Source organism: Cololabis saira, chromosome 4, assembly GCF_033807715.1.
Source record: "Cololabis saira isolate AMF1-May2022 chromosome 4, fColSai1.1, whole genome shotgun sequence".
Taxonomy (NCBI): domain Eukaryota; kingdom Metazoa; phylum Chordata; class Actinopteri; order Beloniformes; family Belonidae; genus Cololabis; species Cololabis saira.
In genome coordinates, this window is record NC_084590.1 from 18,423,306 (window position 1) to 18,442,423 (window position 19,118).

A 19,118-nucleotide genomic window follows, 5' to 3' on the forward strand; every position below is an offset into this window, starting at 1 on the left:
AGGCTTTTTGATGGCTGGGGCCCCCAACTGTCTTTTAATGGGACCCGGGGAGATGGAACTATCAACAAACCGAACTCTTCGTGACCTCACCTCTGGTCCAGAGGGACTGATGGGAGTTTTTCGGGGAAGGTCCATTCAGTCATTTCAAAAGAACATTGATTTTGTGGCTGGACTGACAGGGACAAACATTTGTGTCATTAGAGGTTTCTTGGCAGCAAGAAAAAAACTTGGCATAATTAGAAAGTCCTATATAAGAATAGCTTTCTCTCTGCAATACACGGATGCCGCTTTCAGATCTTCTCTCCTTCTTTTTATGTCTGCTTCTCTCTGTGCACTTGCAGAGTTCTTATTGCCACCTCCACCACTTCCACACCTGTCGTTTTGCCGCTTAGCTTTTACTTCAGCCTACATTCCCGCTCAAAACACTAAAGACTCCCGCCGACCAGCAGACACGGCTGCTCACGGCGTGGATGATTTTCCCGTTTTACTGCGAGGCACACCCATGCTCCATTTCATGAGCGCACAGGGCTCCAGATGCAGAGAGACCATCACAAACGACTGCTCGGCCGCGCTGTACCTCACTGGTTTTTGTGGCCCTCAGTCTTCCAGCGACCACAGTGTTGTTGTTTTCTCAACTGCCCTGGGGAGACCAGGCACAGGTGGAGCTCGTGGATTTCAAGGTGGTACAGTGTGTGGCATGTGTGTCTGGGGGGGCGGGCAGTTGTCCTGGAGGGGAATTTGTCTTCTCGTGGGAAATATGGCGTGTGAGCAGAGAGGAATGTGGCACCTGGACCACCTCCTCTCTGGGGTTTTCTGGCAGCTGAGCCAGCCTGGAGCATCTGCACACCCACAGGGTTATAGGCAGCTTTCCTCCAACTGAGGCTCGGGCACACAGGCGCTCGCACACACACCAAAACACCAACACACACGCATGCTCCTCCATTCACTCTCTGTAACTAGACACAGTTGTTTGGCTACGTTGCTGTTGCATTTATGTCTATTGTTAATTCCCTGTGGATCCCTGTGTTCGTTGCAGTGCTCTTTATCGGCGTCCAGGCAGTTGCTGGTTGGTATGTTAGTAGAACTGAACACACATAGACCTTTGAAGCAAATGACAAGCTTCAAAGTCGAAGCCACTTTCCCTTGATGACTAGTTACTCTCCACGGTGCGTCACACAAGTATGCTAGAAAAAAACCACAAGGTAATAGACACGATTTTTTAACATTTTTTAACACAAATAAAACATTGTTCTCTCATACATTATATGTTCCCCTCTTTTCTTTTTTAATATTCATCTATTTTCTCTTAGAAAATAAAGCTCCCACTTCTGTCTAGGAGCCACTAGTAATTAGAATTTCCCCTTGCTGCTTTTGAGGCTGTGAACAAACTACACTAAGCTTTATTTGAGAAAGCCTGACAAATAGCTTTACCTGCTTGAAATTCATCCTCTGAGTCCATGCGGTAAATAGCTGTTTGTTTCACACGGGGTAGGATTGATATGGAAATGAATGCGTATCTTCAATAAAAAAACAAAACAACCCACCTTTGTCAATTAGGATAAATTAAGTTGTTTACTGTATTTGCATAAGCTGAATATTGTAATTGTAAGAAGTGCTTTAGTTGAACTGTATCACTAAGGTTCTTTTAATTGCTTTGGATCGCACTTGGGAGCGTTTTCATTTCGTGAATCTCGTGTTGGTTCAGGTTTTCCTTTGATTTGCTCCTTATTGCATTTATCAAGAAATCTATGGGAGTAAAAATAGCATATTTTACCCCACACCTGTGAAAAATGCTGCAGTATCGTTCTGCAACATAACACCCTGGTGGGCCGCGGGGATATTAAAATAAGACATTGAATTATTGTGGAAAAATTGTCTATTATTTTGAAGATAATCCTGCCTCAAACTGAGATAAATTCCCTTTGCTGTAAGTCTCTGTCTCTGTGTCTGTGCCAGAGTCTACTTTAGGATTATAAGAGTAGTGGTATGGGTTATTAGAGGCTCATATGCAACTACAAGACAGTTTTCATGGTGCTTAAAATAAAACAACACGATGGCAGAATGTGTAATAGCTACAATACCAACAGCCCAAAATGTTCTAGAGTCACAACTAAGGTTTCCGAAACTAGAGAATAACATAAGTTCATTTATCGACATGGAAATACATCTTGTGTCGCGATACATCACTGCTATGCAACAAAAAACAATGTTTGTTTGTTTGGTGATGACAGTTGGGGCCTGGATAAGTCTAATGCAGACTTCTGACACTTGATTTGGAGGCGGCATAATTTTGTACTTCGCTGTTACAAACGGCATGAATGAGGTATATAAGTATGTAGGATTAGAAAAATACTTGTCATAGGAGCTAACACATCTTAAAGGAGAAATTATGTTCTTTTGTTATGAAAGACCTTTGCCTTTCTTTGGTCAAAATATCACACAAGTAAAAGTAGCTCAGTCAAAATATTACTTGAGTAAGAGTAGAAAAGTACTTGCTTTTAAAGGTACTTAAGTATCCAAAAGTAAGAGTAAGAGTAAATTTCTTATTATCCACATCAGTAAATTACTATATTTTTTCTAAATTAATTTAAGGATCTTTTAACTCTTGTTTCTGAGAATTCTTTGTTGAGTTGTTGAAAGCAGAGAGGCATTGAGTTAAGATCCGGCCAAGGATTTTGTGAAAGTCCCTGCTCCGAGTCCGGCTCATTATCAGACTCAGACGACTCAGCGGATTGTCTTTCTTCTCCTGACGCAGGCGTAGCCATTGTTGCGGCTATGTCTTCACTTGTTGCGGCTCTGTCTTGACAAACGCAGGCTACTTTGGCGGTATCGTTTTGAGGAGGCTTGACGTATTTCCGCTTTACGTACATCCCAGTGGAGAGCGTGCACTGTGATAGGTCTCCTCCTTTGACAAAAACAGCTTGTGTCCAATAGGATTTTAGGGAAGAAGAAAAAAGAGCAGACCTGAAAGTAACAAGTACTTTTCAGCCTTCCTAGAAATTTACTTGAGTAAAAGTAAAAATATTTGTCTTGGAAATGTATTCAAGTAAGAGTAATAAGTACCAAAGAAATCTAATACTCAAGTGAAGTACAAATCCTCTGGATATGTATTTAAGTACAGTACTCAAGTAAATTTACTCTGTTACTGTCCACCACTGACTATACTATATACTACTATAGTAGTATATAGTATAGTATACTACAGATAAGTTACCTTTTTTCCACCTGTCACAAGATCCGTTCATAGTCCCTGATTTCAGGGGGTGGAGTCACCGACGCCTTTCCTGCCCACAGCTCTCATTTGCAGTGTGTCTCTTTGGGAATGAGTCTCACATATTTGCACAACACCCATCTGAAGTACAGCACATGTAGCATTGTTTAAATCAAGGTGGAGAGAAAGATGGCAAAGCTGGATGATTCTACTTTGATCTGGGAATGTGATGTTGCAGCATCTTTTTCAGTCCAAGCAGCTCATTGAGTAACATGTTTTTAGGCTTAGGCTTCCCAAACGAGATAGTTTAATGTTGGAAATTTTGAATTTGGTCGTCATTTGAAGCACCCGAACAAACAGCGCTGAGTGAAAACTGTGTCCTTTTAATAATCATAAACCACGTGGTCCCACAGACTGTGCTGCACTGCTATATATCTACAGATATGGAGCATATTTTTATTGTGCATGTTTTGTATGTACCTTGTTCCCCCAACTTCAAATTGTCCACTGTGTCTCCTCTGCAGAAACTGTATTACATTTTTCTGTGATTTAGGCACCAGCATATTCCGCCGCGGTGTCTTTCTAGGGCTTGATATTTACTGCACCGTGCTTGAAAAGGATGCCAGTTGTAATATTGCTTGTATTTGTGTCTTGATGTTTTTATAGATCTCCCACTTGTGAATCTCTCTGTGGAGCCTCAGCCTGTTCTGGAGGGCAACCTGGTGAAATTCCACTGCTCTGCGAAGGCCAACCCTCCTGTAACCCTCTACAGGTGATATCATAAGCAGACACGCCTCCAGGGGACACACATAAGTCACGCACAAACCATGAAGGATTATATAATGTACAGGAGAATGAAGACAAGTACAGTTCACCTACAATGAGCTCTGTGTGATCGATGTAGGTGGCATATAGTCATTTTCACATATAGTTAAATTTAACATTTGATATTGATGGCATTAATCATTGTCAGACAAATTCTTATGATGCTGTGACACCATTACTTAGACTCACAGTTTGAAATGAGGGGGATGAAAAATGATGAAAAATGTTCTGAAAATGCACACTAGAAGAATCATTAGGGAAGCCCTGTCATTTTCCTCTGAGCTGCAGCAATATATCCAGAACTTTGTTGCATAGCTGGCTGCTTTGTGACCACATCGCATCCCTTGAACTTTAAAATATCCATCAGCGTGCAAGAGGGAAGCTGAAAATATAATTCACATGACATCTCATGATGTCCCCATTGCAGTTTTTGTTGGGGTTGTGTAGAAAGCCACAATCTAGTGGTCTGCTAGTCTTTGTGATGGGGTGGTGATTAAATATTAATCTAGGATTTTACGAGGAAAACAAGTAGTCCATTGTAAATAAACTCAAGGAACGATCCATTCACTCTGAAGTAAGTTAAAATATGTTGTTAACAAATTGAAAGAGAAGCAACAGCCAAACTGGAGAAAAAACGAGGCAAGCTGCAGTCTGAAAACAAATCCAAATTGCACCTGCGGCATACAAGCCTGAGTGTTTCTAGAGAAAATTGCACCCTTGTTTATCACATAGCATTACTGTGAAGTGACATCAGGACTTTTGTTGAGTGTTTAGAACCATTATTGGCTGTTTTAAAGACACAAGGACTATAGAGGCTCTTCAGCGGCCTATAGGGCGCTGCAGAGGCATAAACATGACCGCCACCGAAAATCACTGGAATGACTTCAAGATTACTCTTGATAACGTGAGTGGGTCAAATCTGCTTCTCGTTATCTGACGTGCAAAGCCGTGCTGACAGATTTGAGAGTGTTTGTTTAGAGTGGCGCTGTTATGTAGCGTTATCTTTCACATCCCAAGAGAGCTAAAATATTCACTGCCTTTGTATTTATTGAAATATTCAAAAAATGTTAACTTAAACTTTACTTGTAAGTCAACTTTCCTTTGTCCTTGATCATACAAAACATACTGTACCAAATAAATTCTTAGCTCTACAACCTATACACTACATCACATAGCGTTAGGTGAAAAAAAGATATTCAGAAAGACAGCAAGCTGAAGCATTTCTAAGATTGTTCCAGAACATACCTACTTCATGTATGTTACTTTACTTTCCTCTTTACTTTTATTGGTTTTAATAATTTCCTCCTGACACTTGTATTCAAGCCTGAGATCAATTTTTCTCACAAAAGGTTTCAGTGGTCCACCACATGTAAAATACCGTAGTGATTTATCAGGAGATGGTTCACTGTGTGGGAGGACTGTAACCAGGCAAAAAATAAATGGAGTCAAATCGATAGCAAATGGAATTGGCTGGGTCTGAATCTTATAATGGTACTGGGAAATGAAATGGATGTAGGCTACAAAACACTCACAGGTGGCAAAACAGAGATGTTGCCTTTTTGATGCGCCGTGCCCTTTTGAAAGGGAGAAGGAGGAAGAAGGGCAGTGATGTTGTGCAAAACGAGGTTTGTACTTGATTGTGGTCGAGCACAGCACAGACGGGACGTCTATTTCACCTGCAAAGGGATTTCACCTCTATTGTTATGAGACTGGATCAATGCTGGAATCAGACTTCCCCGCAGGGTATCAAGAGCTAAGACTCGATGGCAGTCGAGACAACATTCTCTTTCACTTTGACAGTCTGCACAATGAAACATGGTAGGAGGCTGAAGCTAAAGGGAACAAAACCCACCATTTTTGCACTGTAATTTATTTTTTCTTCTCTTTCTCATTTCTGTCACACTCTCTACCACTGAACTGATCCATATTAGGATTGAAATGATAAAGTCCAGTTGATTACTTTTGATACTTCAAGGCTATACTTTTCACTGGTCTCTCACAGCCTCCCATTTAGATTCACCCCTATACTGTAAATAAGAGAAATAAGCCCAATATTGACTAAATCTAGTCAAAATTGTTTTATTTTAAGAAAATATACCTTTGACAATGTTGTTAGAAAAAAAATCTCTTGACGAGACTTCTTATCATTTTCAAAAAGTCTTCTAATTTTCTTGAAACAAAGGTTGTTTTGTTTTATTTAACTTTCTTAGAGATTAGTTTTTGCAGTGTAGTGTTTACTAGCACATTATAGACATTATGATGGCCAGGGCATAGTGGACTGGGTATTTTGGGGGTCTCATAAACCTTGCCTGAGGGGTTTCATGCAAACAGAGGCTCCCAGAAAGTCCCCCTCTAGAGAGCAATATCCAAAAAGAGAGAGCAGGATGCTGGCCGAGCAGTGAGGGGCTGTTACTCCGTTCTTATACACTCCGGCTGCCCCACATCAGATAGAGCACAAGGACAGAGTAGTTCTTAGACGGATAGCCTCTTTTCCATTCCCGAGGGAGCCATCCATTCCCCATGTGCACTGCACCACTCTGCCGTCCTCCAGCTCAATAGACACTTGAGACACAGACCCAAAATAGAGGGGGCACCAGTCGAAGGGAAGCTGCCTCCTGCTGACTAAATCCCTTTGCATCGCCACATTGCTTCAATAAATCTCAGTTAAGACATGAGAATGGGAATAAAATACACTACGACAGCCGGCTGAACTTTTGCCAGATCACACCTCCAGGGAAATTGTAAAAAAAAAAAAAAAAAAGAAAGTGGAGGTGAGAGAGTTGGAAGTGAAGATGAAAGTGTCTGACAAAGGAAGAGTTATACACATGAGTTTCAATCAGCAGTCAGAAAAACAATACGGGGTGGGAGGGGACGGCATATGGGTTGGGACATCTTCATTACTGCTTATAATGGTAGGAGAGCGAATAACATCACAAGCACTCAAACACCATCTGATGAAGACACGGAGGGTTTGCTCAGATCTAACGAGAACTCAGTGGAGAAAAGAGGGAGAAAGAACAACAAACAAAGAAAATCAGGTTCCTCGTCTGTGCACAACATAAACAAGCCAAAAAAAATAAATAGACCATTTCTGTTTTAATGAGGAAAATAGGATCTTAGTTCCAAAAAGAAAACAGTTAGCGATGACACATTTAATTAATATTTCAAGCAAGACTGTTTTTCTTTCCACTACAGTTTCTTCTCCAGTTTGAGGTAGTTAAATTATTAGTTTATTTAAACATCTTTGTACCAGCTGAAAGTCTGACAGTTATTGTTTTGTTTTTTTCTCTTAGCCCCGGAAGCTATTTAATTTAGTTTCTGTTTATCTTGGTAGAAAAGTGTACATATAGTTAATTCTGTATTATTTACTGCACAATTAGAAACATCTTGTTTTGGGGGTTTTATTGCAGATACAGATAAAACAAAACTGGTGGCAGAGTTAACAACCCGTAGAAGATGTTGTTTTGTTATGATAGTTAAAGTTTCTTAGATCATCACTCTTTTTAAGAGTTGATGTCTACACGGCATTGCTATTTGTTTTACCTTTACAATTAGATATGGGGCTGCAAGTAATCCTCTGTAGACCTCACTCGGACATCTTGTAAGATTTTAAAATAAGTCATTTATGTCCATGTCAAAATGAGTGCAGACTAAAACCAAACCTGCATATTTACATCACACTGGGAGAAGTCATCACGTCCACTATGCATGCAAGGCGGAATTGAGCCACACTGTTCTGTGCTTAACCATGCTGATAATAACTGCAGGGCCTTATTTACCGCGAGTCTTGAAGCTGATGGCACAGATACCTGCCTAATTTAATTGTTGCTCTTTCATTGCCTTAATCACATTCAGCAAATGCAAAACTCCTCGCCTCTTCCACGTCGCTCCCATCCTCTGCCTCCATTAACAGCAGACCTTTTATCCATGTAACAGTGTCAGCTTACACACCCATGACCGTGCATAAACACACAAATCGCACGTGCATGCACGGACACACTCGGGCAGAAGGGATTCACGCCCTTTGTCTGAATCAAATCCTTGAATAGGATGCAGCAGCGTAAAGTGAATCAGCCTCTGAGTAAGCTCGCACTGGCCCTTCCCGAAGGGAATGCAGGTGTTTGTGTTTCCCTGGGCCAGATATGTTTAGACATTAGTTTGGGAAAAGGCCCAGCACTCCAGCAGAGCTCCTTAGCTCCCCGAGGATGACGGCGTCCCGTCCCTCCTCCCTCCAGCACGGCCGAGGGCTCCCATACATGGCAGCTGCATCCCTCAGCTCGGGAGCAGCCGGCTGCCCAAACATCTGCTCCCACCCCATTGTGGCTCCCACAGAGCAGAGAAAGCGCTGGTGGAAGGAACAACGTGCTTTCTTGATGACATACTTGCCACAAACACAATCTTTGTCATGAGTAAAGTCTAGGTTTTGTGCTTTTTTTATTATTATTCAGATTGGTAGTCAGATGTCCACTTTTCTGCTTGTACATACACTTTATAACCAGCTTCCTTTTGTTGTTGAAAACACCAGAAAGTTTCCAAAAAGTACACTGAAGAACAACAGTGACCTTTAAAAGTCCCCACCAGATCTTATTTGCTGTCAACATTGTCATCATTCTCATCATCTTATTCATCATCATTAGTGTTCCTCCTGCTTTAAAAATGTCACAAGTATGATTAATAACTTATTCACTCCGTCCTTGTCAATCATCTGAGTAATGTTTACCGCAACAGAGACATTCCTTTTTATAGAAAAAAAAAGTGGGATGAGCGTCAATAGTCAGTGTTTTTGATGTGAGATGTGTTAACATCAGTGTTAACGTCTCCACTAATATACGTCAGATGAAAGACATACAGATCATATATGCCATACTAACAACCTCCATGATTCAGCGGCTTGTAGATTTAACTTTCTTTTTTTCTTCATTGACTTAGGCGGTCTCTCATGTTGTTGTGGAGCAGTCATGGTTCTTTCCTGTTTTCATCACAGCTGTAGAAACCTCTGCTTTTATAGAGGTCTGCACACCTGCCCTTGATCAGTCCAGCAGCACCCGGCTGCAACTCACCCTCTTAAATCCTGAGGGTGCAGCTTTAGGGCTCTTTGTATTACCCACAGGACTTTTACTTCTCGATGGCCATATTTTGTTAAATAAATAATTGCATGCTACAAAAGATGGTAAAGAAGAAAAAAACAACTGCAGGTGCTTCTCTGGGATTGTAGCCTAATTACCTCATACTATGACCCACTAGCATCTGATATATAGGATTATAAAAAGGATGTACTAACTTTTTCAGACTGTATACTCTTTTCTAAGATGTGTCCAGTGTACAAGCACTACTCCATCAGATACTATGGCATGTCGACATTTTTAGAGACACGCGCGTTTAAAAGCTCTCCTTGTCATACAAGTACCCAACTCTGAAAAGATCTACTGCTTAAAATAAATGAGCAGGAAAAAAATCCCATGAAGCCCAATTAGAATTCTGCTTCACTTCACTTACTGATTGAATGAGGTAATCTGTTCTCATTTAAATGATAGCATTTCACTCAAGCATGGGGCCAGCTTAGTCATGGAAAACAAATGAGTTCTCTACCCCGTGGAAACTCTTCTCTGTTCTGACAGGGACAGAAAATGGAGACCGTCTCCGGTTCTGTTGTCACCGCCTCACATCAGCATGCAGCCACATGTCTGTAGTGGAGGCATTCGCCGTGCATGATGCATCGCGTGTCCCAGAGCACTGTCTAAATTTTCCAAAGAGACCACAGATACTCTGCTTCATTTTTATAAATGGGCCTTGTCTGCGGCAGCAGCGGAGAGCCATCCACATCATGCAGAGTGAGACACAGCTGCCCGTGACATCATTAAAGCCTCACCTGAACACGTGTGGAGTGCCACAGAAGCCATCATTCACAAACACAAACAGATGGTTTTTTTTATGTGATCCCAAGTCAATTTATTAATGTCAGCTGCTGTGTTTAATGCAGAATGTGTCAAGAAATGTCTTCAAAGGTGGTGGAACTACCCATTTGTCATTGTGTGATTTGTTTTTCTGAGCTAGCGCTCAACGCTGCACCCTCTGTCTTGGGTAATGAGGAACGTGCTGGCTGCTCTGAGTTGCCGGGGAGCTTGTCACAGCATGGAGGGCTGCCACAGAAATACGCTGAAGCCAGCACCGAGAACCTGCCCCAGAATTATGATTTATTCACACAAAAGAAGACTGTCAACACGAGGGCTTGTGAAAACCTGTCTTAACGCTTTTTACTCTTTCCTTCATTTTTTTCTCCAACCTTCCCTTTTCCTGCCTCATACCAACCTTTCTATCAGGTGGGCCAAAGGCGGAAGTATAATTAAGGAGGTCTCTGGAGACACGTATGAGGTTATTGTGGATCACTCCTTCTTCACTGAACCCGTTTCCTGTGAGGTTACCAACGCTCTCGGCAGCACCAACATCAGCCGCAATGTCGATGTATATTGTAAGTGGCTCTTTAAGTCATGTCTCACGTTGCTACAGTAATGCCGGGTTATCTATGTTTGGTTTCTTTTTCTATCTTGTACCAAGAAAAAGCAGAGACGCTTACGCTTATCGTCTTTGCCTGTTTTAATAGTTGGCCCTCGAATGGCTGCAGAGCCTCAGTCCTTGCAGGTTGACCTCGGATCGGAGGCTGTGTTTAACTGTGCCTGGACAGGAAATCCTTCTCTCACCATTGTCTGGATGAAAAGGGGCTCTGGAGTGGTGAGTACACTGTGTTGACCTAACCCGACAGTCTATTTTGTACGGTATAAAATCACATACTCAAAAAGTAAACTTAATCCCTTGATTGCCCATTAAAGCAAACATTTTTATCCCGAACTCTCGCCGACTTGCTCCCACTGGAGAGCCATCGCTCCATCCACCAGTTCAGACTCATTCCACCTTTTCTTTTTGTCAACATCAAAGGCCAAAACCTCTTCTCTACTAAGCTCAAGACCCTAAATTGGATTTTAATAATTGAGAAGAGGTGCCCTTTAAGGTATTAAATGGTCTGAGTGCTGCCTTGGTTCTCCCCTTCGCACTGCCTCGCTGCCCTCACAGATGCAAAGGGTTTTGGGTTTTTTTTGCAGTCATCGCATTCGATGATCTCTGACTTCTTTGCTGCAGGTTCTTAGCAACGAGAACCTCCTGACGCTGAAATCCGTGCGGCAGGAAGACGCTGGGAAATATGTTTGCCGTGCTGTCGTCCCGCGCGTTGGAGCCGGGGAGAAGGAGGTGTCTCTTACTGTCAATGGTAAGCTGTGTCACGGATACGTCTTTAACACCAACACAATCCCGATGCACCGCACACTCACACTTGTGAATGTTGAGGTCTGGGGTCAACAGCAGCAAGAAGGAGGCAATTTGTCACAGAAGTCAGTTATTACTTCCTCTGTACTTTGCAGAAGCACCCCTCTGGTAAAATCTGCTGCAGGGTTGTTGTTTTTTTTTTTATATTATTGAATATACTCCATATTTTTGGAAACATGGTTAATTTGAAAGGCAGGCGGTGTAACAGAGCCGAAGCCACCACACATAGCACAGGAATATAACACAGAAGCACATGCATTCATGTTCCTGACAAAGGTAATGTGATAAAACACAATCCTTTCATCGCATGTCGTTATTGAGAAGGCTTTACATTCGGTATACAAAGGAACGGTATAAATATAAACTAGTCTTTTCAGGATATGTTGGTACATTTCATAAACAGGTGAAATGTGCTTAAATGCTAATTATATTCCGCATGAATCACGGGGAAGCTGGCTTTTCTGAGGCACTGACTGACTAATGAATACCAGCCTTGGTGGGAGACCTGGCAACTCTCAAACAAATGACTTCATTATCAGTGCTTGATATTCATGGAGCATGCCTCGGTGTGGCAGAGGTTCTCGGTTGCGGGATTTACATGTTTCTTGTTTTTCCCGTGTCCGTCCCAGAGAAACCAGCAGCAAACAAAGAATGAGACAGACAGAAGAGCGTCTCACCACACTGGCAGGATGATGTTGAGTTAATGCTCACTGTGTAGCACATTTTAAAAGCTAACAAAGGAGTTTGCCTGTAAGCAATACTCATGCTGATTCGGGGATGAAGATACACCAAGTAGCATGTAGAAAACATTGTGTTTAAAGATTTTCTTTTTTAAAATCTAGACGCTAGCTTTGCATATCAGAGGGAACAGGATAGCAGTATTCCCTCCAGCTAGAGATCAGAACCATGACTTTCTATGAACCCCGAGGAGCCTCCTTTCTCTCACTGAAGGAATTAAGTTGAAATCCCGGCATAAGAGGAAAATTCATGACTACTTCTATTGTCTCCCATTCTTTTGATAGGCACCCGCTTTTCAGCCTTTATAGTGACAGAGAATATGCAATATCCAATGTACCAGTTTATTTTGATGCATCTGTTTTCTGCTCATGCAACTATGGATATTGTGTTGTTATGGGAAATTATGTCACTTGAGAAAGATGACAAACTGTTTTAATAAAGATTAAATTATGATTCAGAGCAGGCCGACAAACACGCAACAAATGGGGTGTTTTCTTTAGTCTCTACGGATTTAATTCAGCTGAGTTTGTAAGTGCCGTGTGGCCGTTTTTGTTGTTGTTGTTTATGCTCTGTTCAATCCAACTTTCTTTTTCTTTTTGCATCTTGCACCTCCATGCTTGAATTGTCATTTGACATTCAAAGGCTCCATCCTTTTCTCCCCCCGCCTGAATAATTGAAATTCATTTCTTTCTCCAAACCACACGAGGAATGTGAAGTCAATTTTTACCCGGACCTTCAGGCGAATCCGATTGTCAAACGAGTGAATGTGCAAACATTGTGGTTGAAGTGGTGGCGTGTGGGGAGCTATCTCCTGAGGTTCATCGATTGTCCTGTGCCACTATCTCAGCTGCAGATGAACCTTTGCGCGCCTCGCCTCTTGTCACCCTTTAAGCCCTACAGTCAGGTGGACTCAGTTGATTCTGTGTACTACTGAGATAACAGATGAGTGAGGGTTGGTTTTTTTGGTTTTTTGTCAGTGAGTGCTATGTATTGTCTGAGTTGTTAGCATTCATGCTGTGATGGTCTCTGATGCACATCTAAATGTTTCTATGCTATTTGCTTTCCCCTGATTCCTTAAAGCCATCATTTAAATTACATGTGTTTATAATTTATCGCCGCCTCTGTCTCTCTCCCTCAGCCATGCTGTGTCGCCAGCTCCCACTGTGGCACACCACACAGACATGAGGATTTTTCTTTCCCTGGGGATGGATGTAATTTAATTATAATCAAACAGCTAGCAGGGGAGGCAGTATGCATTTAAGTCACTAATTGATACATAATGCTTACTAGTGTGTTTCTTTCTATTTCATTCAAGGATATAAGAGGAAGGACTGTGTGTGTATAAATTATATAAATAAATATATGTATATGTATATGTATATATATATATACAGTACAAAGTTTGGACACACTTCCCCGTTTGTTTGAATGAGAAGGTGTGTCCAAACTTTTATATACAGGACTGTCTCAGAAAATTAGAATATTGTGATAAAGTTCTTTATTTTCTGTAATGCAATTAAAAAAACAAAAATGTCATACATTCTGGATTCATTACAAATCAACTGAAATATTGCAAGCCTTTTATTATTTTAATATTGCTGATTATGGCTTACAGTTTAAGATTAATATTCCCAGAATATTCAAATTTTTTGAGATAGGATATTTGAGTTAAGCTGTAAGCCATAATCAGCAATATTAAAATAATAAAAGGCTTGCAATATTTCAGTTGATTTTTAATGAATCCAGAATGTATGACATTTTTGCATTACAGAAAATAAAGGACTTTATCACAATATTCTAATTTTCTGAGACAGTCCTGTATACACATACAGACACAGGGGCATATATTTACCCGGTATATATACAGTATGCATGTGTTTGAGTAAACTTCCATTTCTATTTGATTCTGTGTGTCTCTTCGGGCGAAGGGATATAGTTAATGACAGTCATACAGAATTTGGGCAGCCTATAGGGAGAGAAAACCCATTACTGCAGTAAGGAGAAGGGAGAGCTGGAGAATCCCACAACATCCCACAGAGCTCTGGGTTGTTTCAAGGCTGTCTTTCGGTTCATTAGCATTCCAGGCTTTTTTTAAAAAAACTGGCGGTGGCATCATATAAGATAGAAAAGTGCAAATTAATGAAGGAGAAAGCTACATTAAGATGCAGCACATTTTGTCTGTCCGGCTAAGTTTAAACATAAAGCGAGATGTTTTACAGAACTTTCTGGATTCCTCTAAAGTCACGTTATGAGTAACGCAAGATCTCAAATGCAAGATCCCTGCTCAGATCATACATGGTTATTGACACGCTTGATTAATTTACACAGTCAGCATATTTAAAAAGATACCAACCACGGTAGGTTATTTAAACATTTTTAGCTTGTGTGCCTTTACATATCCTCTTTTAAATGGAGCGTAGAGAGTAAAGGACTGAGGCCTTTCCCCACAGTGCTCAGTTTCACAGTATGCTCATATAATGCTACAAATTTCATGGGTTCTTTTACACAAAGCAGGGATTGGTTGGTTGTTACTGATATAATAATCGACCACTGACTTGCCAGAATAATTATGGATCTGTCATGTGTCTCATGAATCCAGAGGAACTAAGATTTCCCAGCGTGACATGAAGGCAAAACAAATCTCAGTTGCAACTGGGAGATAAACCTGGATAAAACCAGGGGTTGAATAAAATAATATTAATTACAATAATTAAGGCCCCCAACCCCTGTTGTAGAAATAGATTAAACTAAAGCATGCTAATGTGGTTGGGTTGTCAAATTATTCTTGGTTTCAAAATTTGTATTTCTAAAGCTCAACATGAACATTATCAAGCCTGTCAAGCAAGGACACAAAACCATTTTCGACATCACTACATAATATCAAACTCACTGTAGTTATTTTAATACACTATGGCTAAATTAAACATGATTTATATATGAAGTAATGTAGTTTTAAAATAAACAGCAAATGTAATGATTTAAACCATTTCACAGAACTCGTATAGGGCCATGTACTGTATCTATACAGTGCTTTCATTATTAATCGTGTTAAGGTTACATCAAATGTGCAGTTTAGCAGAATGTTGAACACATGGCCCATTGAAGAGCAGACTGTGGTTGACACCTTCGTACGAAGGATGGACTTTGTCCCAGAGGAAAATGTGCCCACAAATGACAGTTTACCCTTGTTTCTACTCCCCTGTAGCTGTTTGTACTCCCTTTTCTCCTTAAAAAAAAGAAGAAGAAGAGGAAAAAACAATAATTTATGCAGCTGCACTAGAAATATCAGGATGTTGTTCAAAGCACATGCTTCAGTTCAGCGAGGAAATGTAAACACAGGCATTTTGACACCCACACCGACACCGTGTAATAAGCTTGTGATGTCCACTCCAGACAAATTAACACCTCCTCAAATAAATGAGTGAACGTGTCACCCCATATTTTGATTACTTCCCTTGCTACCTAGGACTGATGTTGTAGTGCCACCCACCTCCCAGCGACTAACATGTTTAGCACCGATCACACTCTCCAAGCAGCAAATGCGTGCTATCGCAGGCACACAATGGCATCCAAACACTCATGCACGCACATGCACACTTTCATCCTGGGCTGTGTAACAGAGATAAAGCTATCTAATTATATTCCTAATTCTCAGCTCTGATCCATAGAATAGATCCTCCCCAGCCACTACAACCAGCTCGCTGCAGCCTCCGAGCAATTGATCGTGCTGTTTGCCGACAGTTGGAGCTAATGCTTGCCACATACATGCATTTCATCTCCTTATCAGAAGTAGATGCATGTAGATGGCACATGCAAGAGCCCTCGTAAAGACCGAAGCATACTGTAAACTTACTGTGAAAATACAGCTATTTGATGCTGGTAAACCAGAGGAAAAAGGGACAACAGCTTTCCGGATAGTTAACATGAATTGTCTGCAGCATCAAGTGTCAAGCAGTACAGTAACAGCCTTCCACCATCCTCCAGTTGCATACCAAGACACCATCTGGCAAAGTCTCATTAAAATGCTAATTCATTTTAATAAGAGACAGGTAATAAACTGCAATTATGTATCGTCAGAGAGCTGGCGGAGAGCGGGAGTTTGAGGAAGCTGGCAAAGATGCAAGTTGTCTCTCTAATCAAAAAGCTTCCTTACTTAGCCACCCCCACGTCAAACCCACGCTCTTAACCTTAACCAATCCCCTAACATTTGATTTTTCCTGCTCTTTAAAGATTTTTTATATATATATATATATATATATATATATATATATATATATATATATATATATATATATATATATATATATATATGTGTGTGTGTGTGTATATACACACCAAATAAACAGGGGATGATTACAACCTCTCCATGGTCTATTTGCGCAGAAGCCGCTGTGATAATCTGGTTTTACAAGCAAAGAAGCAGAGGTGGATGGAAGCTTTAACGGCATATCAGCGTTCTGAAATAATTATATATATTTTGTTGGTGCCAAAAGGGTTCAAAAAGACATTAACAAGACAAAACATCCAGGAATAAGATTTTTTTTTGAAAGAAAGTAAATAGATTTGGGGCTGTGAGGGTTCTGTGTGTTTATGATGAAGTCAAGGCTGCTGATTCTGATCTTTTAAGACGTGCTTAACAATGTCAGGCAGACTGGGTTTCTGCCTCGTGTAGATATCTAAATTTGAAATGCCAGACTTATTGTGGGAAGAGCCAATAAAGAGCAGGAAAAACAAATCAATAAATTCCACTTACATACAAACAGCATTATATAAGCTTAACAGAAATAGCCTGCTTTTTCTGTGTAAATTCCCATCCATCATAGCGGCTAGTACCAGCCTTCACCCAGATTTGGCTAAATCCGTGTGACGTTACAGTGCACGCTTTTCAACATAGACATTCCCCAACTTCTAAAATTGCACCTCCGTAAACCCTTGAAGGCCAAAGGCTAAATACGCATGAGTGATGGAATTGGGTCAATTCTGACATTTTGCCATCACATTCTTTAAGTGTTGTCACCTGGTGCGAGCAGCCTCCGGAGCAGATGGCAGGCAGGCCGGTCTTTTAGGCTGAGCTGCCCATGCCAGGAAAGATTTTGTAGCTTGGCAAAGATTTCAAACTCCCCGGTATGAAGTCCAAGCCTCCAGCTCCTCTGGATGGAGCTAGCTTTATTTAAGCAGTTGGATTTTGTAGTATGACCATTTTTTCCATTCATGTTTTGAATTACACTCAACTTATTTCAGTGCTTATTAAATTTTCATGGAAAGCTAGTAGTCAAAACAAAGCGCAGTTGAGACAAATGAGCGGGGGAAGAAATAAAATGTAACGCAAACATTCGTTAATAAAAGGTTTCTTTTTTTGTATCTTTAAAGACGGGGGGTTTACATTGTTTACTTGCTGACTTATTGGTCGAGGGGTCAACCGTGCTGCAAGCAAATTGATTGTGGTAAGACAGAGCGTCAAGTGGTTATCTCCTCACAATGCCATGTCCCCTTTCCATCTGTGCAGCCTTGATTACGCTCCAGAGAGCAACGTCTATCTCAGTGGGAGAAATCAAGCGAGCCATAAATCAACAATTTCTTGATCCAGAATGAGGTCGAGGTCACCACTCATGTCCTTTGTTCTGCTCCGGTGCGTCTGTGGCGGATTGTCCTCGTGAATGAGAAACGTTGATATCTCACTATAGTGTAGCCTTTCCGAGGGGTCCTAAATCACCTGACACGTCTGCCGTTTCGTCGTAAAACAGGGGACGTATCGGGTATAATCTCCCCACGAGATCTCAGCTGAGTAGAATTGGTGTCACCTAAAAATGACTTTAATTTTTCCTGTTTCAATTTCAGGGCCACCTACAATATCCAGCACCCAGACTCAGCAAGCTCTACATGGAGAAAAAGGACAAATCAAATGCTTCATTCGAAGTACACCCCCACCAGACCGCATTGTGAGTACATTTGGTTGAATTTATACGTCTTCATCGCACAATAGTCTCCAGGATTCGTTTTAAATGCAACTACTCTTCCTGATCAATCAGCATTGAGCAGTTAGTCTATGTTGTTTCCTGAACTATAACTGTTTCATTTGATAAAATGCAGGGCAACAAATGAATCAGTTTTATATGGGCTCAAATTAATGCCATAAGTATTTTGTATCTGTAAATAAACTTTGTACTTGTAGAAATATTTTGTGCGTGTGCAAAAAATATTTGTACTTGCAAAAAATATTTGTACTTGTAAAAATATTTTGTGCATGTGCAAAAAATATTTGTACTTGCAAAAAATATTTGTACTTGTAGAAATATTTTGTGCGTGTGAAAAAAATATTTGCACTTGCAAAACATATTTGTACTTGTAGATACAAAGCTACAAACTTTTTTTCAAAAGCTACAAACTTTTTTTACAACTACGAGTTTTGGCACTGTTTTGACGTGCCAAAACTAAGAGCCAATCAGAGATCTTTGGCACGGGTTTCAAAGCGTTTCTGGACAGCCAATCAGCACATTGCATCGCCTACTGACGTCGCCGCCATATTGGATGTGGCAAGACTGGGCTGCAAAGTAATACAAGTAAATTGACTTATTTTCATAAAGCACCTTTCTACAAATAAATGTACGTTTTACGTCTCATTTATTAATTCACACACGCACTAATATACTTGGGAAACAGTTAGGCACCAAATATTATATTTAAATTTCTCAGACGGCAAAAATAAGAACTTTATTGATCCCACATAGGAGTAATTCATGTTATATCAGCTATAGAGAACAAGGTAGTGCCGAAAAACAATATATATCCCCCCTCACAAAAATAGAGACATATTTTTTTATCAACAAAACAAATTTAAAAAAATTCAAATAACAAAATAACATATTTTAACCTTTTTTCAGACAATAAAATAACAATAACATGTAATGTAATGTGTAAAAATGTAAAATATGCTTTGTTAATGCGAGAATGTGTTTCTCTATTTTTCTTATTTTTGTGCAAGTACAAATATTTTTTGCAAGTACAAATATTTTTTGCACACGCACAA

The 19,118-nt window shown here is 40.5% G+C and overlaps 1 protein-coding gene across 7 annotated transcripts in view; it reads left to right on the forward strand.

Annotated features, from left to right (window-relative positions):
* Positions 1-19,118, forward strand: part of kirrel3b (kirre like nephrin family adhesion molecule 3b) — a 184,306-nt gene that overhangs the window by 145,759 nt on the left and 19,429 nt on the right. For all 7 annotated transcript variants that reach the window (XM_061719048.1, XM_061719051.1, XM_061719047.1 and 4 more), the window contains exons 6-10: positions 3,878-3,983; positions 10,357-10,505; positions 10,638-10,765; positions 11,171-11,297; positions 17,930-18,030. In XM_061719048.1, coding sequence (XP_061575032.1) covers positions 3,878-3,983; positions 10,357-10,505; positions 10,638-10,765; positions 11,171-11,297; positions 17,930-18,030 — 611 coding nt within the window. The remainder of the gene's footprint in view (positions 1-3,877; positions 3,984-10,356; positions 10,506-10,637; positions 10,766-11,170; positions 11,298-17,929; positions 18,031-19,118) is intronic.